The sequence below is a fragment of the Tachyglossus aculeatus genome, chromosome 21 (assembly GCF_015852505.1).
Source record: "Tachyglossus aculeatus isolate mTacAcu1 chromosome 21, mTacAcu1.pri, whole genome shotgun sequence".
Classification (NCBI taxonomy): Eukaryota; Metazoa; Chordata; class Mammalia; order Monotremata; family Tachyglossidae; genus Tachyglossus; species Tachyglossus aculeatus.
In genome coordinates, this window is record NC_052086.1 from 1,248,995 (window position 1) to 1,273,389 (window position 24,395).

The following is a 24,395-nucleotide window of genomic DNA, read 5'->3' on the forward strand; positions in this document are numbered from 1 at the left end:
GTCGAGAAGGCCTCCGTCTGCAGCCCAGGCCCTGTCCCCTGCTCGGCATTCCCTCACTCCAAATCGGACGGATGACAGCCCACCCCAGAATCCCAGCCTCCTAAAATCTCCCCTTCCCCAATCAATTCCCAGCCCCACCAAGAGGCCTCCAGCATGTAGTTGCCTACGCCCCTCCTCGACGCACGCCTCCGAATGCAAGCTCCCGCTGTGTGCGAGGCACTGTATGAAGCGCCTGAGTGAGAACAACCGTTAGAAGACAGGATCCCTTCCCTCGAGGAGCTTCTGGTCTACTGTGTGCAGAGCCCGGGATGAAAAGAGAGTTAGAAGACGTGATCCCTGCACTCAAGGAGCAACCGGTCTACTTTCTACATACACGTATACATTTAATTCTTTCTGATTACTCCATCTATTCTTTATCCGTATCCCCCATTAGAGTGGAAGCTCCCTGGGGGCAGTGGATGTTTGGCTCTCCCCGGGGAGCTTAGCATAACGCCTAGGACCACGTGGGTGGTCCCTAGTGATGGTGACTCACGTTTTTCCTGGGGACTCCTTCAGCCAGAAGAGGTCATCGCTTGTGATGCCGTGCTCCACCGCCCCTCGGATCTGCACGCGACAAAAAGCAGAGTAAATCCCGGGGCCGGGTTCCGCCACCGCCCTGGGCCTCAGTTTTATCCTCCGTTAAATGGGACTTCTAAACCTGGTCTCCCTCCCGCTTAGACCCTCCCTAAGCCCTCCTTTCCCCTTCTGCGTCGCCCTGACTTGCTCCCTTTACTCATCCTCCCTCCCATCCCCACAGTACTTACGGACATAACTCTATTTATCTATTTATATTAATGTCTGTCTCCCCCCTAGACTATATGCTCAGTGTGGGCAGGGAATGTGTCTATTTACTGTCGTACTGTACTCTGCGTGCTTAGTACCGTAAGTGCTCAATAAATGCGACTGAATGAATGGATGAATCACCAGCCCTGTGTGGGACGGAGGACTCCATCCGACCTAATTATCCCCGTATCCATCCAAGCGCTCAGCACAGTGTCTGGCACACAGTGTTTAAACATCACCGTTACTATTAAATATTTGCTGCCTCTCCCACTTAGATCGTAAGCCCGCTGAGAAGCAGCGTGGCCTAGTGCGTAGTGCTTGGGCCTTGGAGTCCAAAGGACCTGGGTTCTAATCCCAGCTCTGCCGCTTTTCGGTGTGACCCTGGGTAAGTCACTTCACTTCTCTGGGCCTCAGTTGCCTCATGGGGATTAAGACTGTGAGCCCCATGTGGGGGGCTGTCCAACCTGATTAACTTGTAACTATCCCAGAGTTTAGAACAGTACCTGGCACATAGTAAGTGCTTAATACCTTAAAAAAAAAAAAGGAAAAAACCCCCAACAATGGTACTTGTGGTATTTCGGTACTACCCTGGCCCAGCGCTGTGCTCAGACCCGGGGAAGACAGGAGTTGGTCAGATTGGCAACGGTCCCCCGTCCCACCCAGGGCTCTCGGAGTTAGGGGAGCAAGAAAAACGCCCTTTCCCTTTTCTAGTGACGGCCCTTGCTCAGGGTTTTTAGAGCAGGGGACCGGACACGTTTGGACTCTGGGGGAGCAGGCCGGGGGTTGAGGAGCAACAGCCCCATGGCGAGGGTGGCCTCCAATTATCATTACTATCATTTTTATGGTACTTGTTAAAGCGCCTACTATGTGCGAGCGCTGTTTTAAGCACTGGGGTAGATACAGTTAATCAGGTTGGGCACAGTCCCTGCCCCACATTGGGCTCACACCCTTAATCCCCATTTTTTACACACGAGGTAACTGAGCTCCAGTGAAGTGAAGCAACGTATCCAAGGTCACACGGCAGACGGGCGGCGGAGCCGGGATTGGAACCCAGGTCCTTCTGATTGCCGGGTCCACGCTGCTTCTCCAACTGGCCGACCCTGACCCGACGTCCCCACCTCGTGCGGATTTTGCGGACACGGGGCTGCCGCTCTCAGCGTACGCGGCGTGTTCAAGGCCGGGGCTCGCGCCTGCGCCCATCCAACCCAGCCAGGCCCGGGAGTCCCCGGAGCAACCTCATCGGGAAACGACCGAGAGGTGTCCGTAAAATGGTAGCGGACTGAGCCGGTGGCTTTTTCCTCGGCATCGTCGCCGGGCCCCCCGCCCACCCACGGGCAGGTGGAGGTTGTTTGCGCCGAGCAGACAGAACTCTCTTGTTTAAACACTGCCAGCTATGGTCCCGAAAACTTTCCCCGCTAATAAGCCTTCAAGTTCAAACACCATAAATCAACGAGGTGACTTCTTTTTTTTTGTCTGAGGCCCCTGCCCTCGCCGCCCCTCCCTCCACGAGCGCGGGCAGCTGTGAAATGGGAAGATGGGTCCCCAGAGAACACTGACGTGAGCCGGGTAGCGGGGCCTTCCTCCGGTGGCGATGACGACGTGGTCCCCTGTGATCAGCGTCTGAAAACACACCAACGATCAGTGGGCGCGGGGGTGGGAATGAGCGCGCCGTCCCGGAAGCTGCGGGGTGGGGGGCTCTAGGAAAAGCCCACCCGGTGAGCTCCGTGTCCACCCGCCGGGTCTGGGGAGTTAAAATCGATTACATGTAGGGAAAATAGTAGAGAATAAGGATGTGTGCATGTGTGTGTGTGTGAGTGTGTAAATCAATGTGGACCGCAGAGCTGAAGGTAGGTGTAAGGGCTCAAGGGTTATAATAATAATGGCATTTATTAAGCGCTTACTATGTGCAAAGCACCATTCTAAGCGCCGGAGAGGTTACAAGGTGATCAGGTTGCCCCACGGGGGGCTCACAGTCTAAATCATCATCATCATCATCAATCGTATTTATTGAGCGCTTACTATGTGCAGAGCACTGTACTAAGCACTTGGGAAGTACAAATTGGCAACATATAGAGACAGTCCCTACCCAACAGTGGGCTCACAGTCTAAATCCCCATTTTACAGATGAGGTAACTGAGGCACAGAGAAGTGACTTGCCCCAAGGCACCCAGCTGACAATTGGTGGAACCGGGATTTGAACCCCTGGCCTCTGACTCCAAAGTCCATGCTCTTTCCACGGAGTGGACTGTATGCGCCTTGAAGCCAGGGATCATGTCTACCAATTCTATTACATTGGACATTCCCGAGTGCTTAGTACAGTGCTCTGTTCACAGTAAGTGCTCAGTAAACACCACTGATGGATTGCAGAGCACTATACTGAGCACTTCGGAAAGTCCAACACAGCAGACACGTTCCCTGCCCCCCAAAAGCACTCAGTCTACTCTTACTCGGCACACAGTAAGCCCTCAAAATAGATCGGCGACTGATTAATTGGTAGTTGGCGGGGTGGGACTATGACCCCACTAGCTGCTTGAAATGCCATCCCAATAGTCGAAGGAGCAGCGTGGCTCAGTGGAAAGAGCCCGGGCTTTGGAGTCAGAGGTCATGGGTTCAAATTCCGCCTCCGCCACTTGTCAGCTGGGTGCTTTGGGGCAAGTCACTTCACTTCTCTAGGCCTCATCTGTAAAATGGGGATGAAGACTGTGAGCCCCCCGTGGGACAACCTGATCACCTTGTAACCTCCCCAGCGCACATAGTAAGCGCTTAATAAATGCCATTATTATTATTCCTTTATGTGCTCCATTTTTATCCAGATTCTGGCTCCTCCCAGCTGGGTAGATTCCACCCACCCTCATGCAGGTTTACAAGTCTCGGGGGCAACGTCGGTGCCTCTTCCTTGATTCGTCTCCCGGCAATCAGTAGAGTGCACTCCACCAAGTCGGCACTCAGTAGGCGCCCAGAAGAGCGATTTGCACAGAGTGGGCGCCCAGAAAAGCGATTTGCACAGAGTGGTCGCCCACAACTGCATTCTGCATGTAGTAATCACCCAGTACTGTGTTCTGCACACATTAGGTGCCCAGGACAGCTATCAGCACACAGTGAGTGCCTAGTAATAATAATAATAATAATAATAATGGCATTTATTAAGTGCTTACTATGTGCAGAGCACTTAAAGTGCTCTGCCCATAGTAGACACTCAGTACAGTGCCTTGCATGCAGTAAGCTCCCACTTCCGCGTTCTACAAGCAGTAAGCAACCAGTACAGTGCTCTGCACACAGCAGGCCCTCAGTTTGTATCGCGGGACGGGCCAACGGATGTATTCGATCGTATTTACTGATTCAATCGTACTTATTGAGCGCTTACTGTGTGCACAGCACTGTACTAAGCACTTGGGAAGTACAAATCGGCAACATATAGAGACGGTCTCTACCCAACACACACTCCAGCCTCCACCCCAGGGTGGGAACGTTCAAGCCGGGGGGCTTGGTAAGTAGCCGTCTACGTGTCTCACCTCTTTGCCATCTTTCGCCACGCCACGGATCGTGTGCTCATCCACAAAACTGCCTTTCATGTTGAAGTACTTGACTTTCCTGCAAAACCCAAATGACGCTTTATTCAAAACGACACCTGGCCGAATCCAAACACCCATTAACTGTCAACTGCCTTTACTTCTATTTATTCTGATGACTTGACACCTGTCCACATGTTTTATTTTGTTGCCTGTCTCCCCCCTCTAGACTGTGAACCTGTTGTTGGGTAGGGACCGTCTCTATATGTTGCCAACTTGGACTTCCCAAGCGCTTAGTACAGTGCTCTGCACACAGTAAGCGCTCAATAAATACGATTGTATGAATGAATGAATGAACTGCCCTTTCCTTTTTTTTTTTTTTTTTTAATATAAAGCATTTGTTAAGCTCTAGTGTCCAGCACTGGGGTCGATAGGACATAATCAGGTTTTTCATTCAATCGTACTTATTGAACACCTACTGTGAGCTGAGCACTGTACTAAGCGCTTAGCACTGCACACAGTCCACGTCCTACATGGGGCTCACAGTCTTAATCCCCATTTTACACATGAGGTAACTGAGGCCCCGAAAAGTGAAGTGACTTGTCCAAGGTCACACAGCAGACCAGTGGCATTGGAACCCAGGTCCTTCTGAACCCCAAGTCCGGGCTCTAGCCACTAAGCTGCGCTTCTTCAAAGTGGTATTTGTTAAGGGCTTACTCTGTGTCGGGCACTGTACTAAGCGCCGGGGTCGACAGGAGATAATTGGGTTTTGACACAGTCCCTGACCCATGTGGGGCTCACAGTCTCAATCCCCATGTTACAGATGAGGGAACTGAGGCCTGGAGAAGTAGAGTGACTTACCCAAGGTAATCCAGCAGTCAAGTGGAGGAGGTGGGATTAGAACCCACATCCTTCTGACTCCCAGGGTTCTGGTCTAACCACTAGGCCGTACTGCTTTTTTCCTTTCAGAACAAACCTTGCTGCGGATTCTCGGCTTTCTCATAATACTCTCCCCACTTTCAAAGCCCTCCTGGATTCACACCTCCTCCAACAGGAGCCCAGGCCTGGGACTCCAAAGGACTTGGGTTCTAATCCCGGCTCTGCCCCTTGTCCGTCGCGTGACCTTTGGCAAGTCGCTTCGCTTCTCTGTGAAGAGCTTAGTACAGTGCTCTGCACACAGTAAGCGCTCAATAAATACGACTGATGATGATGAAGTGGAGGCTCTGGGCCTCAGTTACCCCACCTGTCAACTAGGGATTAAGACTGAGCCCCCCACGGGACACTGCTGGTGTCCAACCTGATTAGCTTGCCTCTATCCCAGAGCTCAGTACAGTGTCTGGCACGTAGCAACCTCTTAATGAATACCATTCTAATAAATGTTATTGATTGATTGGACGGGTCTGGGACTCATGAGGGACCAGCCGGGGAAAGATGGGGATGACAGAGGGGAAAGAGGGGCCGAGTGAGAGGCGGAAGAGTCAGAAAGGCTTCGGTGCCTGGCTCATCTGCCACCTGACCCGCCCAAGGTGGCCACCACGGTGCCCGCAGACACCAAATTTGCCGGGAGTGAGCTCCCGGGGGACGAGAAACCACTGAGGGGAGAGAAAGAATCGTCCGGTTAAGCCTCAAAACGCCTCGCTCCGCTTCAACCCTTCCCTTGGCTTCTCCAGACGGCACCGGGGGAACGGGGGCTGTTTATGGAAAGCGGGAGGGGGTCTAAGAGGCTTTTCGCAAATCCGATCACGCTCCGCGGTGGGCAAGGGCTAAAGACAACTACTGTGTTTATTTTTCCTCCCTCCCCGAGGGAAGGAAGAGCCGATAAAAAACTGTCTCGGGAGCGAGCAAACGGGTTGGATTTGTGTGGATGTCTTTATTAACCTGCCGGGGCCCCCGCCGTAATTTACGATATCTCTGGGTTTTCCGTTTGGGCCGTGACCTCCACTCAGCCACTTCGACTGTTGTGTATAGACAATGTACGCTCTATGTTCACCTCGGATTTATTATCATTACTACTACTACTACTAATAATGGTTTTATTATTATGAAGCGCTTACTATGTGTCAAGCACCATACTAATGGTAATAATGGTATTATTATTATGGTATTATTGTGAAGCGCTTACTATGTGTCAAGCACCATACTAGGTGCTACCCATCCCCATGGTAGGGGTAGATACAGGTTTGTCAGGTTGAAACAAAGAACGGGGTTTTTCCCTCTGGGGTTCCTTCAAGAGGGCAAAAATACTCAAAATAAGAAAATGAAGCCCTCCCTAACTGCCACTGGACACCATAAGCACCCAGCGGGATCAATCAATCCATTGTTGATGGTATTAAGGGCTTACTGTGTGCAGAGCACTGTACTAACAGCTCAGGAGAATACAGTACAAAAAAGCTGGAAGGCTCATTCCCTGTCCCGGAGAAACTCACAGAAGCTCACAGACTAGAAGTCACTTAACAATAATAATAATAATAATAATAATAATAATAATAATAATAATAATAATAATAGTGGTATTTGTTAAGCGCTTACTATGTGCAAAGCACTGTTCTAAGCGCTGGGGAGGTTACAAGGTGATCAGGTTGTCCCACGGGGGGCTCACAGCTTTAATCCCCATTTTACTGATGAGGGAACTGAGGCACAGAGAAGTGAAGTGACTTGCCCAAAGTCACACAGCTGACAGTTGCCGGAGCCAGGACTTAAAACCATGATCTCTGACTCCAAAGCCCCGGCTCATTCCACTGAGTCCTGCTGCTTCTCTGTGCCTCAGTTACCTCATCTGTAAAATGGGGATTAAGACTGTGAACTCCACGTGGGACAACCTGTTCACCTTGTAACCTCCCCAGCGCTTAGAACAGTGCCTTTGCACATAGTAAGCACTTAATAAATGCTATTATTATTATTATTATTATTAGAGAGGGAGACAGACATTAAAATAAATTACAGATATGGACCTCATCGGTGGGATTTACTGAGAGCTTACTGCGTGCAGAGCACTGCACTAAGCACTTGGGAGAGGACAATGCATCAGAAATAGCAGACAAGTTCCCCGCCCATAACGAGCTTACAGTCTAGACGGGGAGACAGAATTAATAGGAATAAAGAGAGAGAGCAGCAGGGGAGACTGTATCATTCATTCATTCAATCAATCGTATTTATTGAGCGCTTACTGTGTGCAGAGCACTGTACTAAGCGCTTGGGAAGTACAAGTCGGCAACATCCCCGCCTATAACGAGCTTACAGTCTAGAGGGGGAAACAGAATTAATAGGAACAAAGAGAGAGAGCAGCAGGGGAGACTGTGTCATTCGTTCATTCAAAGCGCTTAGTATAGTGCTCTGCACATAGTAAGCGCTCAATAAATACGATTGATGATGATGATTTATTGAGCGCTTATGGTGTGCAGAGCACTGGACTAAGCGCTTGGGAGGTACAAGTCGGCAACATCTAGAGACGGTCCCTACCCAACAGCGGGCTCACAGTCTAGAATCAATCAATCAATCAATCAATCGTATTTATTGAGCGCTTACTATGTGCAGAGCACTGTACTAAGCGCTTGGGAAGTACAAATTGGCATCACATAGAGACAGTCCCTACCCAACAGTGGGCTCACAGCCTAAAAGGGGGAGACAGAGAACAGAACCAAACATACCAACAAAATAAAATAAGTAGGATAGAAATGTACAAGTAAAATAAATAAATAAATAAATAAATAGAGTAATAAATATGTACAACCATATATACATATATACAGGTGCTGTGGGGAAGGGAAGGAGGTAAGACGGGGGGATGGAGAGGGGGACGAGGGGGAGAGGAAAGAAGGGGCTCAGTCTGGGAAGGCCTCCTGGAGGAGGTGAGCTCTCAGCAGGGCCTTGAAGGGAGGAAGAGAGCAAGCTTGGCGGATGGGCAGAGGGATTGGGGGCATTCCAGGCCCGGGGGATGACGTGGGCCGGGGGTCGATGGCGGGACAGGCGAGAGCGAGGTACAGTGAGGAGATCAGCGGTGGAGGAGCGGAGGGTGCGGGCTGGGCAGTAGAAGGAGAGAAGGGAGGTGAGGTAGGAGGGGGCGAGGTGATGGACAGCCTGGAAGCCCAGGGTGAGGAGTTTCTGCCTGATGCGCAGATTGATTGGTAGCCATTGGAGGTTTTTGAGGAGGGGAGTAATATGTCCAGAGCGTTTCTGGACAAAGATAATCCGGGCAGCAGCGTGAAGTATGGATTGAAGTGGAGAGAGACACGAGAATGGGAGATCAGAGAGAAGGCTAGTGCAGTAGTCCAGACGGGATAGGATGAGAGCTTGAATGAGCAGGGTAGCGGTTTGGATGGAGAGGAAAGGGCGGAGCTTGGCAATGTTGCGGAGCTGAGACCGGCAGGTTTTGGTGACGGCTTGGATGTGAGGGGTGAATGAGAGAGCGGAGTCGAGGATGACACCAAGGTTGCGGGCTTGTGAGACGGGAAGGATGGTAGTGCCGTCAACAGAGATGGGAAAGTCAGGGAGAGGACAAGGTTTGGGAGGGAAGACAAGGAGCTCAGTCTTCGACATGTTGAGCTTTAGGTGGCGGGCGGACATCCAGATGGGGGAGACAGAAGGGGGAGACAGGCGACAAAACAAAACATATTAGCAAAATAAAATAAATAGAATAAATATGTACAAGTAAAATAAATAGAGTCATAAATCCGTACAAACATATCATCATTATCATCATCAATCGTATTTATTGAGCGCTTACTATGTGCAGAGCACTGTACTAAGCGCTTGGGAAGTACAAATTGGCAACATCTAGAGCCAGTCCCTACCCAACAGTGGGCTCACAGTCTAAAAGGGGGAGACAGAGAACAAAACCAAACATACTAACAAAATAAAATAAATAGAATAGATATGTACAAATAAAATAAATAAATAGAGTAAAAAATATGTACAAACATATATACATATATACAGGTGCTGTGGGGAAGGGAAGGAGGCAAGATGGGGGGGATGGAGAGGGGGACGAGGGGGAGAGGAAGGAAGGGGCTCAGTCTGGGAAGGCCTCCTGGAGGAGATGAACATATATACATATATACATATATACAGGTGCTGTGGGGAGGGGAAGGAGGTAAGGCGGGGGGGTGGGGAGTACAGTGCTCTGCACATAGTAAGCGCTCAATAAATACGATTGATGATGATGGGGAGGGGGAGAGGAAGGAGGGGCGGAGGGTGGGGTAGCTTATCAAGTAGTTCAAGGGGACGGATCCGACAGTGGTCAGAGTTTCACTTACTTATCCTGTAGCTGCACTCTGTGCCCCCAGTTCAAGGATTTGACGTAATTTTGAATGGCTTGGGCCATTTTGCTCCTAGCAAGGAAGGAAGGAGAAACATTAGAAAATGGAAAAGAAGCCAGAGAGACGCGGGCACGGCCCAGCAGGGCTCCTCCCGCAAGCCACCCTGGCCTGCAGTTTGGGGGATTAAATTAGAAGCAGCATGGCTCAGTGGAAAGAGCCCGGGCTTTGGAGTCAGAGGTCGTGGGTTCAAATCCCCGACTCCGCCACTTGTCAGCTGGGTGACTTTGGGCGAGTCACTTCACTTTTCTGGGCCTCAGTGACCTCGTCTGTAAAATGGGGATGAAGACTGTAAGCCCCCCGTGGGACAACCTGATCCCCTTGTAACCTCCCCAGCACTTAGAACAGTGCTTTGCACACAGTAAGTGCTTAATAAATGCCATCATTATTATTATTATTGTTATTATTAAATGTTTGATCATCTCTAGAGTGGAACATCCCATCTAACTTAAGGCCCAGTTTTACCAAAGCACTTAGTACGGTGCTCTGCACACAGTACGCGCTCAATAAATACGATTGATTGATTGATTGATTGAATGAATACATCTTAAACAACTGCTAGCCCTCAAGTCCGCCCCGGGGTAGCGGGGCAGTATGGTGCGGTGGAAAGACCCCAGTTCCGGCTCTACCGTTGGCCGATTGCGTGACCCTGGGTAAGTCACTTGCCCTCCCTGTGCCTCAGTCCCCTCATCTGCGAAATGGGGGTGATGATCCTGGCCCTTCCCTACCGCCCGGGGATTTCATAAGGACAGCATGGGGAGCAGCATGGCATAGTGGATAAGAATTATAATAATAATAATGATGGTATTTATTAAGCGCTTACTATGTGCAAAGCACTGTTCTAAGCGCTGGGGAGGCTCCAAGGTGATTGGGTCGTCCCACGGGGGGCTCACAGTTAATCCCCATTTTACAGATGAGGTAACTGAGGCACAGAGAAGTAAAGTGACTTGCCTAAAGCCACACAGCTGACAAGTGGCGGAGCTGGGATTTGAACCCATGACCACCGACTCCAAAGCCCGGGCTCCTTCCACTGAGCCACACTGCTTCTCCACAGGATAGAGCATAGTCCTGGGAGTCAGAAGGTCATGGGTTCTAATCCCGATTCCGCCACTTGTCTGCCGTGCGACCTCGGGCAAGTCACTTCACTTCTCTGTGCCTCAGTTACCTCGCCTGTCAAATGGGGATTGAGACTGTGAGCCCCGCATGGGACAGGAACTGTGTCCGATTCGATCTGTTGGTGTCCACCCTGGAGCTTAGTACAGTGCCTGGTGCATAGTAAGCGCTTCACAAACACCATCATCATTATTATCATTATTCTTCTAGACTGTGAGCCCGCTGTTGGGTAGGGACTGTCTCTAGATGTTGCCAACTTGGACTTCCCAAGCGCTTAGTACAGTGCTCTGTACACAGTAAGCGCTCAATACGATTGATTGATTATTACTGTTACCAGTCGAGAGGGACCAGGTGGGTGCATCCAAACCCAAGTGATGGGTTTATTTATTTATTTATGTATTTATTTTACTTGTACATATCTATTCTATTTATTTTATTTATTTTATTCTATTTATTTTATTTTGTTAGTATGTTTGGTTTAGTTCTCTGTCTCCCCCTTTTAGACCGTGAGCCCACTGTTGGGTAGGGACTGTCTCTAGATGTTGCCAATTTGGACTTCCCAAGCGCTTAGTACAGTGCTCTGCACACAGTAAGCGCTCAATACGATTGACTGATTATTACTGTTACCAGTCGAGAGGGACCAGGTGGGTGCATCCAAACCCAAATGATGGGTTTATTTATTTATTTATGTGTTTATTTTACTTGTACATATCTATTCTATTCATTTTATTTATTTTATTCTATTTATTTTATTTTGTTAGTATGTTTGGTTCTGTTCCCTGTCTCCCCCTTTTAGACCGTGAGCCCACTGTTGGGTAGGGACCGTCTCTAGATGTTGCCAATTTGGACTTCCCAAGCGCTTAGTACAGTGCTCGGCACACAGTAAGCGCTCACTAAATACGATTGATTGATGATGATTGACCGATTGATTATTACTGTTACCAGTCGAGAGGGACCAGGTGGGCGCATCCAACCCCAAGTGACGGGGGGACGGGGAGGATGGGGGACGGCGGACGCCAGCGGCACTGGACCGGGAGAATCCGTTTAAATCCCGGTACTGGAAGCGGGATTGACGGGAGTGGGCGCGGAGGTGGGGGCCGGGCTGTGGTTAACTTACCAGTCGTGCCGGACGGGGTGAAGGACGTTCCAGCCGTAGCAGCGGGCGTCCTGGACAGCCCCTCCCAGGAGGGCCGCCTGGTGCATCAGTTTCTTGGGGATGCAGCCCACGTTCACGCAAGTCCCGCCGAGACCCCACTTGGTTCCTAACGGAGAGACGACGGGCCTCGCGACGTCCGCACGGAACTCTTTACGTCCCCCCCCGCCCCGTACCAGTCCTCAATACAGCAGCGGGAGTCTGAAGGACCTGGGTTCTAATCCTGACTTCTCCAATTATCTCCTGTGGGACCCTGGGTGAGTCATTTCACTTCCCTGGCGGAAGCAGCACGGCCCGGCGGGGTGGCTCGGTGGAAAGAGCCACTTCTCGGCTGTGTGACCTTGGGCAAGCCACTTAACTTCTCTGTGCCTCAGTGACCTCATCTGGAAAATGGGGATTAAGACTGTGAGCCCCACCTGGGACAACCTCATCACCTTGTATCCCCCAGGGCTTAGAACAGTGCTTCGCACATAGCGCTTAACAAATACCATTATTATTCATTCAGTCACATTTATTGAGCGCTTACTGTGCGCAAAGCACTGTACTAAGCGCTTGGGAAGTACAAGTTGGCAACATATAGAGACGGTTCCTACCCAACAGTGGGCTATTATTGTTATTAGTACAGTGCTCTGCACACAGAAAGCGCTCAATAAATACAATTGAATTAATTATAAGAGCATGGGTTTGGGAGTCAGAGGATGTGGGTTTCAATCCCGGCTCTGCCACTTGACTGCTGTGTGACCTTGGGCAAGTCACTTCACTCCTCTGTGCCTCAATTACCTCATCTGTAAAATGGGGATGAAGACTGTGAGCCCCAGCTGGGACAACCTTATTACCTTCTATCTACCCCAGTGCTTAGAACACTGCTTGGGATGTAGTAATAATAATAATAATGATGGTATTTGTTAAGTGCTTACTACATAGTAGTATACCATTATTATTATTATTATTATTATTATTATCATCACAGCAGCGTGGCTCAGTGGAGAGAGCCCGGGCTTTGGAGTCAGAGGTCATGGGTTCAAATCCCGGCTCTGCCGGATGTCAGCCGTGTGACTTTGGGTAGGTCGCTTCACTTCTCTGTGCCTCAGTTCCCTCATCTGTAAAATGGGATGAAGACTGTGAGCCCCCCGTGGGACAATCTGATCACCTTGTAACCTCCCCAGCGCTTAGAACAGTGCTTTGCACACAGTAAGCGCTTAATAAATGCCATTATTATTATTATTCCCTGCACTGCCTCAGTTACCTCATCTGTACAACGGAGAGTAAGACTTGGGTAGGCACTGGGTCCAACCTGATGATCTTGTATTTTCCCCAGCGCTTAGTATAGTGGCTGGCACATAGAAAGCACCTAACAAATATCATTTTTTAAATGGTACTTGTTAAGCGTTTACTATGTGCCAGGCACTGTATAAACCGCTGAGGTTGGACACAGTTCCTGTCCCACATGGAGTCTCACGGTTTTCATCCCTATTTTACAGATGAGACAATCAATCAATCGTATTTATTGAGCGCTTACTGTGTGCAGAGCACTGTACTAAGCGCTTGGGAAGTCCAAGTTGGCAACATATAGAGACGGTCCCTACCCAACAGTGGGCTCACAGTCTAAAAGGGGGAGACCCAGAGAAGTGAAATGACTGGCCCAAGTTCACCCAGCAGAGAAGTGGCGGAGCCGGCTTTAGAAACCGATCCTTTGGCCTCCCGAGCCCATGTTCTATCCACCAGGCCGCACTGCTTAGACGCCCTACGAGCCCACCCCGGCAGGCCGAAGAACCGGGGAGCGGAAGCAGCCGGTGGGCAGCCTTCCCGGCACGGTCCGAAGGCCGCGGAGAGAGCACGGATCGACCATCGGCCTGGATGTCAGAAGGACCTGGATTCTAATCCTGCCTCCCCCGCTCGTCTGCTGTGTGGACCCTGGGCAAATCGCTTGACTTCTCCGTGCCTCAGTTCCGTCATCCGCAAAATGGGGATCGAGACTGTGAGCCCCGTGGGGGACGGGCACTTTGTCCGACCCGGTAAGCCCGTGGTGGACGGGGAAAGGTAAAGAAAGGTATTTTACTTGTACATATCTATTCTATTTATTTTATTTTGTTAGTATGTTTGGTTTTGTTCTCTGTCTCCCCCTTTTAGACTGTGAGCCCGCTGTTGGGTCGGGACTATCTCTATATGTTGCCAATTTGTGCTTCCCAAGCGCTTAGTACAGTGCTCTGCACATAGTAAGCGCTCAATAAATACGATTGATGATGATGAAAGGGTCTGTTTATTGTTCTATTGTACTTTCCCAAGCGCTCGGTACAGTGCGGTAAGCGCTCAATAAATACGATTGACTGAATGGCCTCCAGCCACGGGTCAGGAGGTCGGGAGGACCGTCAGACAGGGAAGTTCGACTTTTCCTCGTCCGAAAAGCCCGGTGCCCGGTGCGCACCGGATCTGCTTGCCAACGTAACCCGCGCTCACCTCTGGGAGAAGGCTCCACGTAGTCCAAGACGGCCACCTTCTTTCCGAACTCGGCGGCTGGGAAACAAGAACACCGGGAGACGGGGGGCACGGTTATTTTGCCGTTAGATGCCGACCACCAAGGGGACCCCGCCCAGGAAGGAAAGGCCCTGGCAGTGGAGGGGCTGCCGAGCCAATGGAGCCAACCTCAACAGTAACGGACGCCCCCGACGTCGCTCTTATCGCTCCATTTGAGAAGCAAATTTTGGTTCTTCCGGCCGATTTCACCCCCGAGAGACCGCCACCATCACGGCTGTCAGAACTGATTGAGGGGCACGCTGAGAAAGAGATACGGGGCGAGGGAATTAAACACCACGTGTTGGGGCTGGGACCCGGCAGGGGTCTCTGAGGGAGGGTAGACCCCGTTCCTTGGGACACTTCCAAGCGCTTCGTACAGTTCTGTGCACACAGTAAGCGCTCAGTAGATACGACTGTATCAATGAATGAACACTCACTCAAGGAGAGTCCTTTTAGACCGTGAGCCCACTGTTGGGTAGGGACTGTCTCTATGTGTTGCCAACTTGGACTTCCCAAGCGCTCTGCACACAGTAAGCGCTCAATAAACGCGATTGATTGATTGAGAGGCAGCAGGTGTCAGTTGATTGAGCCATCGATCCGCCAGTGGTACTTATTGATCGCTTACTGTGTGCGGAGCGCTGCGCTAAGCGCTTGGGAAAGGACGGTAGAAGAGAGGGTCCTCCGGAAACCAGGCTGGGGGTTTGGGTTGCCCCCGTGCCGGCCTTGGGAAATGGGGCTGCTGAGTCCCGCTGGCCTCGTGACCGTCTCTGTGGCCGGGTGCAAGGGTGGAGGGGCGGGCGCGAGGCTGGGCAGTGCCCCGCGGGCAGCGGCTGGGCGGCCCAGAGGGCTGGATCCAGGAGTGCCACGTCTTGCGGCCTGGCCTGATCCACCAAACTAGACCCGGGCGATGCCCCGTGGGCATTGGGGGGTGGGTGGGGATCCTTGCCCGGCTCCTAAACCAAACCCTCTGCCCCAGCCCGTTCCTGATGGGCACACGCGGAGCATCCTTCTCCCGGGAAGGCTGGGAGGATGCTCGTATCCCTGGGCCCCCACGCACCTTCCTTGGCACAGGCGAGGCCCCCGGACCCGCCGCCGATGACAACCAGATCAAAGTCGCTTGACCCTGAGGAACGAAAAGAGGTACAGTAAGAGCCCTGGAAACGGACCGGTATCTCCTATCCACCCCGGTGTTCAGTACAGTGCCTGGCACATAGTAAGCACTGGACTGCTCTGCAAATAGTAAGCGCTCAGTAAATACGATTGATGATGATGACAAATACCACAATTATTATCATTATAAATACATTCAAGGGGCCTTATCTGGGCTCGGGGTATTCCGGCCCATTTAAAACCGCTGCCCATCAACATATAAGAGTATTTAACAGAGCGCATTTAACAGCTTCTTGCTTTCATAATGAGAATATTCACTTCCAATCAACATATAATCAGTCAATCATGATGTTGATGATGATAATGGCATTTGTTAAGCGCTCACTATGTGCAGAGCACTGTTCTAAGCGCTGGAGGGGGGTTACAAGGTGATCAAGTTGCCCCACGTGGGGCTCACAGTCTTAATCCCCATTTTATAGGTGAGGTAACTGAGGCTCAGAGAAGTTAAGTGACTTGCCCAAGGTCACACAGCAGACACGTGGGGGAGTCGGAATTCAAACCCATGACCTCTGACTCCAAAGCCCGGGCTCTTTCCACTGAGCCACGCTGCTCCTCATATTTATTGAGCGCTTACTGTGTGCAGAGCACTGTACTAAGCGCTTGGGAAGTACAAGTTGGCAACATATAGAGACAGCCCCTACCCAACAGTGGGCTAGTATTTAATATAAGAGTATTTAACAGAACACATTTAACAGATTCTTGCTTTCATAATGAGAATATTCACTTCCAATGGCAAGACCCCAACAAAGAACTTTGGAATTCCTTTCACCGTTACCAGGCGTTATTTGGGAGATGGAAAGAATTTACCAGAGGAAAACTGCACGGTACAAATCCCAGCTCATCTCCCAGATCTTGCAAAAAGCCAGCCTTGCCCTAATAATAATAATCAAATGATTATGCCATTTGTTAAATGGTTACTATGTGCCGGGCACTGTACTAAGCACTGGGATAGATACAAGTTCATCAGGTTGGACGCAGTCCCCGTCCCATGTGGGGCTCACTGTCTCAATCCCCATTTTACAGATGGGGCAACTGAGGCACAGCAAAGCGAAGTGATTTGCTCAAGGTCAGGCAGCCGGCAAGTGGCCGAGCCAAGTCACTTAACTTCTCTGGGCCTCAGTTTCCTCATCTGTAAAATGGGGATTAAGAATGTGAGCCCTCCGTGGGATAACCTGATTACCCTGTATCCCCCTAGTTATTAGAACATTGTTTTGCACATAGTAAGTGCTTAACAAATGCCATTATTATTATAAGACCTACTGAGTGCTCACCTCCTCCAGGAAGCCTTCACAGACTGAGCCCCCCCCCATTCCTTTCCCCCTCCCTGTCCCCCCCGCCCTACCTCCTTCCCCTCCCCACAGCCCCTGTATATATGTTTGTACAGATTTACTACTACTCTATTTATTTTACTTGTACATATTTACTATTCTATTTATTTTATGTTGTTAATATGTTTTGTTTTGTTGTCTGTCTCCCCCTTCTAGATAGTGAGACCACTGCTGGGTAGGGACCGTCTCTATATGTTGCCAACTTGGACTTCCCAAGCGCTTAGTACAGTGCTCTGCACACAGTAAGCGCTCAATAAATACAATTGAATGAATGAATGAATGACTGTGAAGCCCCATGTAGGCCAGGGACTGTGTCCAACCTGATTAACTTGAATCTACAGAAGCGCTTCGGACAGTGTCTGGCACATAGTAAGCGCTTAACAAATACCTTAACAAAAAAAAAGGTCAAATAATAATATTAATTTTGGTATTTGTTAAGCACTTACTATGTGCCAAGCACTGGGGGTGATACAAGTTGATCAGGTTGTCCCATGTGGGGCTCACAGTCTTAATCCCCATTTTCCAGAAGAGGTCACTGAGGCCCAGAGAAGTGAAGTGACTTGCCCAAAGTCACCCAGCTGACAAGCGGCGGAGCCAGGATTAGAACCCACAACCTCTGACTCCCAAGCCCACGCTTTTGACACTGGGCTTCATAACTACTAGAGAAGCAGCATGGCTCAGTGGAAAGAGCACAGTAGAAAAGTACAGTGCTCTGCACACAGTAAGCGCTCAATAAATACAATGGAATGAATGAATGAACAAATACCATTATTATTATTATTACTAGAACTACCTTCAAAATGCAACAGAATCATGCTCAATCAATCAGTGATATTTATGGACAACTTACTATAATAATAATGGCATTTATTAAGTGCTTACTATGGGCAAAGCACTGTTCTAAGCGCTGGGGCGGTTACAAGGAGATCAGGTTTTCCCACAGGGGGCTCACAGTCTCAATCCCCATTTTCCAGATGAGGCAACTGAGGCCCAGAGAAGTGAAGTGACTTGCCCAAAGTCACACAGCTGACAGTTGGCAGAGCCGGGACTTGAACCCGTGACCTCTGACTCCAAAGCCCGGGCTCTTTCCACCGAGCCACGCTGCTTCTCCATGTGCAAAGCACTGAACTACGCGCTTGGGAGAGTACGAGACAACAGAATTACGGATACCATCATCATCATCAATCGTATTTATTGAGCACTTACTGTGTGCAGAGCACTGTACTAAGCGCTTGGGAAGTCCAAGTTGGCAACATATAGAGACAGTCCCTACCCAACAGTGGGCTCACAGTCTGGAAGCGCAGAGGGGGAGAGCTTAGTCTCATAATTTACATTTTAAAATGTAGCTTCCTGATTATGGAAAGACTCCCACTTGAGGCCTCCGTGACCTAAGCACAGCTCCTTAGAGGAGTCAAAGAGTCCTCTCCCAAGCGCTCAGTACAGCGCTCTGCACATAGCAAGCGCGCAATCAACACCACCGGTCAGGAGACTGAAGAATGGCACTGGTGTGGATGCTCTGCCCCTCGAGGGTCCGGGGGCTTGACCCGACCAGCGTGGCTCAGTGGAAAGAGCTCGGGCTCTGGAGTCAGAGGTCGCGGGTTCGAATCCCAGCTCCTCCACGTGTCTGCTGTGTGACCTTGGGCAAGTCACTTAACTTCTCTTTGCCTCAGTTACCTCCTCTGTACAATGGGGATTAAGACCGTGAGCCCCACGTGGGACAACCTGATCACCTTGCATCCCCCCTCCCCAGCGCTTAGAGAAGCAGCGTGGCTCAGTGGAAAAGAGCCCGGGCGTTGGAGTCAGAGGTCGTGGGTTCAAATCCCGGCTCTGCCACTTGTCAGCTGGGTGACTTTGGGCAAGTCACTTCACTTCTCTGGGCCTCCGTTACCTCATCTGGAAAATGGGGATTAAGACTGTAAGCCCCACGTGGGACAACCTGGTCACCTTGTAACCTCCCCAGAGCTTAGAACAGTGCTCTGCACATAGTAAGCACTTAATAAATGCCATTATTATTATTATTATTGTTATTATTATTATTATTATTATTATTACCCACCTGCCATCTGCGTCCGCTCCGGCCCCGCCGCGGCGGGACTGTCCGGCGGCCCGGACCCCCGTGACGCCCCGATAAGGGGAATGACCGGCCCCGCCTGCTTCCCAAAGATAAGTCCCGGGGGGCCCCCAAACCAGCCCTGGCCTCATGGCTCTTGGGAGCCTTCCTCTTTTTCAACGGTATTTGTCATCATCATCATCAATCGTATTTATTGAGCGCTTACTGCGTGCAGAGCACTGTACTAAGCGCTTGGGAAGTCCAAGTTGGCAACATCTAGAGACGGTCCCGACCCAACAGTGGGCTCACAGTCTAAAAGGGGTCAAGCGCTTGCCACGTGCCAGGCACCGTACTAAGCGCTGGGGTTGGCACGAGCTAACGTTGGGTTCCCGGTCATAGGCCCCATTTTACAGATGGTTTAACTGAGGCCCAGAAGCGAACACCCAAGGGCCAATTAAGAGAAATGTTTGCAGGGGCAAGGAGGAGCCTGGGCCTCGATAAGGAAATCCCTTGGCTGCATCTTTCTCCTCACCAGCTTGTCTCGCCCACCCTCACTGCTCCTGTTTTTTATCACCCCGTCGCAGCTGCTAGGCCTGGCACCTGATGCCGATGATGGCATTGACGGCATTGTACCACATCCTCGCCCTCACCAACTGTGCCCCCCAGGATCCCTACAAATTTACTGAATTTAATAATAATAATAATAATAATGATGATGGCATTTATTAAGCGCTTACTATACCTGAGGCCGATGATGGCATTGAACTCAGGTACCACGTCCTCGCCCTCACCAACTGTGCCCCCCCAGGATCCCTACAAATTTACTGAATTTAGTAATAATAATAATGATGATGGCATTTATTAAGCGCTTACTATACCTGATGCCGATGATGGCATTTAGTAAGCGCTTACTATACCTGATTCCGATGATGGCATTGAACTCAGGTACCACGTCCTCGCCCTCACCAACTGTGCCCCCCAGGATCCCTACAAATTTACTGAATTTAATAATAATAATAATGATGATGGCATTTATTAAGCGCTTACTATACCTGATGCCGATGATGGCACTGAACTCAGGTACCACGTCCTCGCCCTCACCATCTGTTCCCCCCAGGATCCCTACAAATTTACTGAATTTAATGATAATAATAACAATAATGATGATGGCATTTATTAAGCACTTACTATACCTGATGCCGATGATGGCATTGAACTCAGGTACCACGTCCTCGCCCTCACCAACTGTTCCCCCCAGGATCCCTACAAATTTACTGAATTTAATAATAATAATAATAATAATAATAATGATGATGGCATTTATTAAGCGCTTACTATACCTGATGCCGATGATGGCATTGAACTCAGGTACCACGTCCCCGCCCTCACCAACTGTTCCCCCCAGGATCCCTACAAATTTACTGAATTTAATAATAATAATAATAATAATGATGATGGCATTTATTAAGCGCTTACTATACCTGATGCCGATGATGGCATTGAACTCAGGTACCACGTCCTCGCCCTCACCAACTGCGCCCCCCAGGATCCCTACAAATTTGCTGAATTTAATAATAATAATAATGATGATGGCATTTATTAAGCACTTACTATGTGTATAGCACTGTTCTAAGCGCAGGGGAGGTTACAAGGCGATCAGGTTGTCCCACGTGGAGCTCCCAGTCTTCATCCCCATTTTCCAGATGAGGTAACTGAGGCCCAGAGAAGTGAAGTGACTTGCCCAAAGTCACACAGCTGACAACTGGCGGAGTCGGGGACTTGAACCCATGGCCTCTGATTCCAAAGCCCGCGCTCTTTACCACTGAGCCCCGCTGCTTCTCTAATTTAGGGAGCGGTTGCTGAACGAGGAGCACTGTACGACACGCTGCAGCAAGGACGCCCCTTCTAGACTGTAAGCTCGTTGCGGGCAGGGATCAGGAGAAGCAGCATGGCCTAGTAGATAGCACCCGGGCCCGGGAGTCGGAGAGTTACGGGTTCTAATCCCACCTCTGCCACCTCTCTGCTGTGTGACCTCGGCCAGGCCACTTCACTTCTCTGTGCCTCAGTTACCTCATCTGCACAATGGGGATGGGGATTCAGGCTGTGAGCCCCATGTGGGACAGGGACTACGATCGACCCGATCTGCTGTCCCACCCCAGTGATTAGTACAGCGCCTGGCACATAGTAAGCGCTTAACAAATACTATAATTATTATTATTATTATTATTCCTCCAGGCGAGATCCGGGTTTTGAAGGCCGGGCCTGACAACCTCACACCCTGGAAAATGCCCAGCTCACAACACAACCTTGGAAAAGAGATAAACGGGGGGGGGGAGGGAGGGGAAGACAAACAACGTGACCTACTGGGAAGAGCTCACCGCCTCCAGGAGACCAACTTGTATTTCCCAAGCGCTTAGTACAGTGCTCTGCACACAGTAAGCGCTCAATAAATACGACTGATTGATTGATTGATTGATTGGAAGACCCCGGGCCTGAGCATCAAAGGAACTACTAGACTGTGACCCCGCTGTTGGGTAGGGACCGTCCCTATATGTTGCCAACTTGTACTTCCCAAGCGCTTAGTACAGTGCTCTGCACACAGTAAGCGCTCAATAAATACAATTGAATGAATGAATGAATGAAAAACGAACTAAATTCTAACCCCAGCTCCACTGCCTGTTTGCTGTGTGACCGTGGGCAAATCACTGAACTACTCAGTGCCTCCTCTGTAAAATGGGGATTAAGACTGGGAGTCCTAAATGGGACTAAATACTCTATTTATTTAATAGAGAATAAATACTCCATTTATTTTACTTGTACATATCTATTCTATTTATTTTATTTTGTTAATATGTTTGGTTTTGTTCTGTCTCCCCCTTCTAGACTGTGAGCCCGCTGTTGGGTAGGGACCGTCTATGTTGCCAGCTTGTACTTCCCAAGCGCTTAGTACAGTGCTCTGCACATAGTAAGCGCTCAATAAATAGTATTGATTGATTGATTGAGCCCACTGTTGGGTAGGGACCGTCTCTATATGTTGCCAACCTGTACTTCCCAAGCGCTTAGTCCAGTGCTCTGCACACAGTAAGCGCTCAATAAATACGATTGATTGATTGACAGGGATTGTGTCCAATCTGTTTTGTGTCTACCCCAGCGCTTAGTACAGTGCCTGGCACCTAGTGAGCGCCCAACAAATACCATTTTTTAAAAAAGACAACCACCACTATCCTTCCTCTCACAAGCCCTTAACCTTGGCATTGTCCTCGGCGTATCTGTCCCATTCCACCCACGTAGTCAATCTGTCACTTCAACCTTCACAACATCGCCAAAATCCACCCGTCCAAACTGCTACCAGTGAGTCAATCAGGGGTACTTACTGAACGCTCACTGTGTGCAGAACCCTGCACACAGTAAGCGCCAAATAAATGCGACTGAATTGAGAGTATAATACCACCGAGTTGGCAGACACGTTCCCCGCCCGCAACGAGTTTACAGTGCAGAGGGCAAATTGATCCAAGCGCATCCCCTATCCCATCTTGATGGACTGCACCAGCCTTCTTGCTGTGCCTCAGTTACCTCGTCTGTAAAATGGGGACGGGGGAGTCATTCATTCAATCGTATTTACTGGGCGCTTACAATGTGCAGGGCACTGTACTAAGCGCCTGGGAAGATTCAGACAGTGAGCCCCATGTGGGACAGGGCCTGCGTCCAACCTGTTTTGTTGTTAGTAATAATAATGATGGCATTTGTTAAGCTCAATAAATACGACTGATGATGATGATTTGTTAAGCGCTTACCATGTACGAAGCACTGTTCTAAGCGCTGAGTACAGTGCCTGGCACATAGTAAGCGCTTAACACACAATATAATCATTATTATTATTACTCTTCCCACTCCAGTCCCTACTTCACTCTGCTCCCCAGATCGTTTTTCTACAGAAACATTCAGTTGACATCTCCCCACGTGGAGAAACAGCACAGTGAAGTGGATGGAGCCCAGGCCTCGGAGTCGGAAGGTCATGAGTTCTAATCCCGCTTCCGCCAATCAATCATATTTATTGAGCGCTTACGGTGTGCAGAGCACTGTACTAAGCGCTCGGGAAGTCCAAGTTGGCAACATAGAGGGACGGTCCCTACCCAACAGCGGGCTCGCAGTCTAGAAGGGGGAGACAGAGAACAAAACTCTGTCTGCTGGGTGACCGTGCGCAAGTTGCTTCACTTCTCTGTGCCTCAGTTCCCTCATCTGCAAAATGGGGATTGAGACTGCGAGCCCCACGTGGGACAGGGGCTGTGTCCAACTCGATTTGTTTCTATCCACCCCAGCGCTTAGTACAGTGCCTGGCATGCAGTGAGCTCGCTGTGGACAAGGAATGCGTGTGATGTTCTACTGGCCTCTCCCAAGTGCTTAGTACAGTGCTTTGCACATAGTAAGCGCTTAATAAATACGGTCAATAATAATAATAATTAATAATGGCTTAAACAACACCACAATTATTAACAGACACCACAGTCTCCCTTCTGCTGCTCCTGCTTGGGCATGGGTCTGGTGCCTGGTTCTGAAGAAGCAGAGAAGCAGTGTGGCTCAGTGGAAAGAGCCTGAGCTTGGGAGTCAGAGGTTGTGGGTTCTAATCCTACTCCGCCACTAAATAATAATAATAATATTGGTATTTGATCAGTGCTTACTACGTGCCAGGCACTGTTCTAAGCGCTGGGGGAGATACAAGGGAATCAGGTTGTCCCACGGGGGGCTCACAGTCTTCATCAGAGAAGCAGAGCGGCTCAATGGAAAGAGCCCGGGCTTTGGAGTCAGAGGTCATGAGTTCAAATCTCCACTCCGCCAACTGTCAGCTGTCACTTTGGGCAAGTCGCTTCACTTCTCTGTGCCTCAGGTCCCTCATCTGTAACATGGGGATGAAGACTGTGAGCCCCCCATGGGGCAACCTGATCACCTTGTATCCTCTCCAGCGCTTAGAACAGTGCTTGGCACGTAGTAAGTGCTTAACAAACGCCGTCATTATTATTATCTCATTTTACAGTTGAGGTCACTGAGGCCCAGAGAAGTGAAGTAACTTGCCCAAGGTCACACAGCTGGCAAGTGGCAGAGGAGGAATTCGAACCCATGATGTCTGATTTCCAAGCCCGGGTTCTTTCCACTGAACCATGCTGCATTTGTCAGCTGCGTGACCTCGGGGAAGTCCCCTCACGTCTCTGGGCCTCAATTCCCTCATCTGTAAAATGGGGATGAAGACTGTGGGCCCCACGTGGGACAACCTGATTACCCTGTATCTCCCCCAGTGCTTAGAACAGTGCTTGGCACATAGTAAGCGCTTAACAAATACTGCAATTATTATTATTATTAGTGGCAGGCCAGGAAGTCAGAAGGATTTCTGATGATTCACTCCCTCTGCTCTACCCCGCTCCCCGCCAC

General features: G+C 49.9%; 1 protein-coding gene across 1 annotated transcript in view; it reads right to left on the reverse strand.

The window, feature by feature from the left end:
- Nucleotides 1–24,395, reverse strand: part of TXNRD2 (thioredoxin reductase 2) — a 108,677-nt gene that overhangs the window by 80,108 nt on the left and 4,174 nt on the right. Inside the window, exons 2-8 of the mRNA XM_038763269.1 lie at nucleotides 15,481–15,546; nucleotides 14,367–14,423; nucleotides 11,874–12,018; nucleotides 9,584–9,658; nucleotides 4,335–4,413; nucleotides 2,380–2,442; nucleotides 533–603 (exon numbers count right to left, since the gene is read on the reverse strand). Coding sequence (XP_038619197.1) covers nucleotides 533–603; nucleotides 2,380–2,442; nucleotides 4,335–4,413; nucleotides 9,584–9,658; nucleotides 11,874–12,018; nucleotides 14,367–14,423; nucleotides 15,481–15,546 — 556 coding nt within the window. The remainder of the gene's footprint in view (nucleotides 1–532; nucleotides 604–2,379; nucleotides 2,443–4,334; nucleotides 4,414–9,583; nucleotides 9,659–11,873; nucleotides 12,019–14,366; nucleotides 14,424–15,480; nucleotides 15,547–24,395) is intronic.